At 49.7% G+C, this 992-nt stretch overlaps 1 protein-coding gene across 1 annotated transcript; it reads right to left on the bottom strand.

Moving 5' to 3' along the window:
- Positions 1 to 338: 338 nt before the first annotated feature.
- Positions 339 to 845, bottom strand: Pmar_PMAR013003 (SEC61-gamma, putative). Its single transcript, XM_002768728.1, has 2 exons — positions 694 to 845; positions 339 to 641 (listed from the first exon to the last, which is right to left on the bottom strand). The coding sequence occupies exons 1-2, from the start codon at positions 815 to 817 to the stop codon at positions 529 to 531; spliced, it is 237 nt and encodes a 78-aa protein (XP_002768774.1). The 5' UTR covers positions 818 to 845; the 3' UTR covers positions 339 to 528.
- Positions 846 to 992: the final 147 nt, after the last annotated feature.

Here is a 992-nt window from a genome sequence, read left to right as displayed (position 1 = left end):
AAATCACATCTCCCCCTCGACCTCCATTGCCGCCTCTGGGAAGACAACTGTAAGGTATAGGCACCAAGAAGGCCTCACGCTGGGACTCCAGGACCGAACAACTTCGGACTGACGTGCTTGATGTAAGACACATGGCCTGCGCCTCCTTGGCCACTTCTAACTTCGACACGTCTACGGTCCACCAAGCCCGCACTCAGTGCAGCACCAGAAAAGGCTCTACGCGAAGACTTAACGGTCGTAAGCATCCGCGCCCAGAAACGGAATGAGGCTCATCGATCTCCAACTGGACACCGTGTAGCCTGTATTGACTCATACTACCAACTCAAGCCTCCAACGATGCTAGTGCTACTCAGCAGTGTTGATCAGCCCTTCGAGATAGCCAACAGGAGACAACATAGATGATAGTGTCACAGACAAGGCAGCAGCAGCATCAGCAGGGAGGAGCCCAAATACCATCACTAAAGCCCCGTAAAAACGCAGTGCGATGTGAATCCGTCACCATTTCACTATCATCAACTATACACGTACTTAAGAGCCCATGATGATGTTATTGATAGGGATGAAGACCAACTTGATGCTGTATCCGATGAACCCCATGATGCAGAAGCCGATGAAGCACGCTGACGCCATCTTCTTGAATTCTGAGCACAACCAAAGGTGACCAAAAGCTCAACCTGCCGAATGACCTCCTACCCTTAGCATCAGGTTTCTCGCATTTCTGGATGAGCCTCCTGGAGTCTATTGCGAACTCACGCAGCCCCGTGTTGATATACCCGACAGGATTGGACTTGTCGGTGATGAGTTCGTTGAATCCCATGGATAGATGAAAAAGTTACGAGGCACCTAAATGATGCTACACACCCAAACACCACGCAACCCATCTTCATCTCGACGAAATCTCACTATGAACTATTACACTACAATAGCATGTGCGACAATGTAAACAGCACTAGGAGGGAGGCCATCACTACAACAGCAATCCTTGTTGTAGT

The sequence above is a fragment of the Perkinsus marinus genome, assembly GCF_000006405.1.
Source record: "Perkinsus marinus ATCC 50983 genomic scaffold scf_1104296967352, whole genome shotgun sequence".
Lineage (NCBI taxonomy): Eukaryota > Perkinsozoa > Perkinsida > Perkinsidae > Perkinsus > Perkinsus marinus.
The sequence above is the reverse complement of the archived record's forward strand: the minus strand, read 5'-3'. Positions and strand labels throughout refer to the sequence as shown.

Coding starts and splice junctions, on each gene's coding strand:
- Pmar_PMAR013003 (XM_002768728.1), bottom strand. CDS start 817: ATGGGATTCAACGAACTCATCACCGACAAGTCCAATCCTGTCGGGTAT. Junction 642..693: donor CGAGAAACCTGATGCTAAGG/GTAGGAGGTCAT, acceptor GGTTGTGCTCAG/AATTCAAGAAGATGGCGTCA.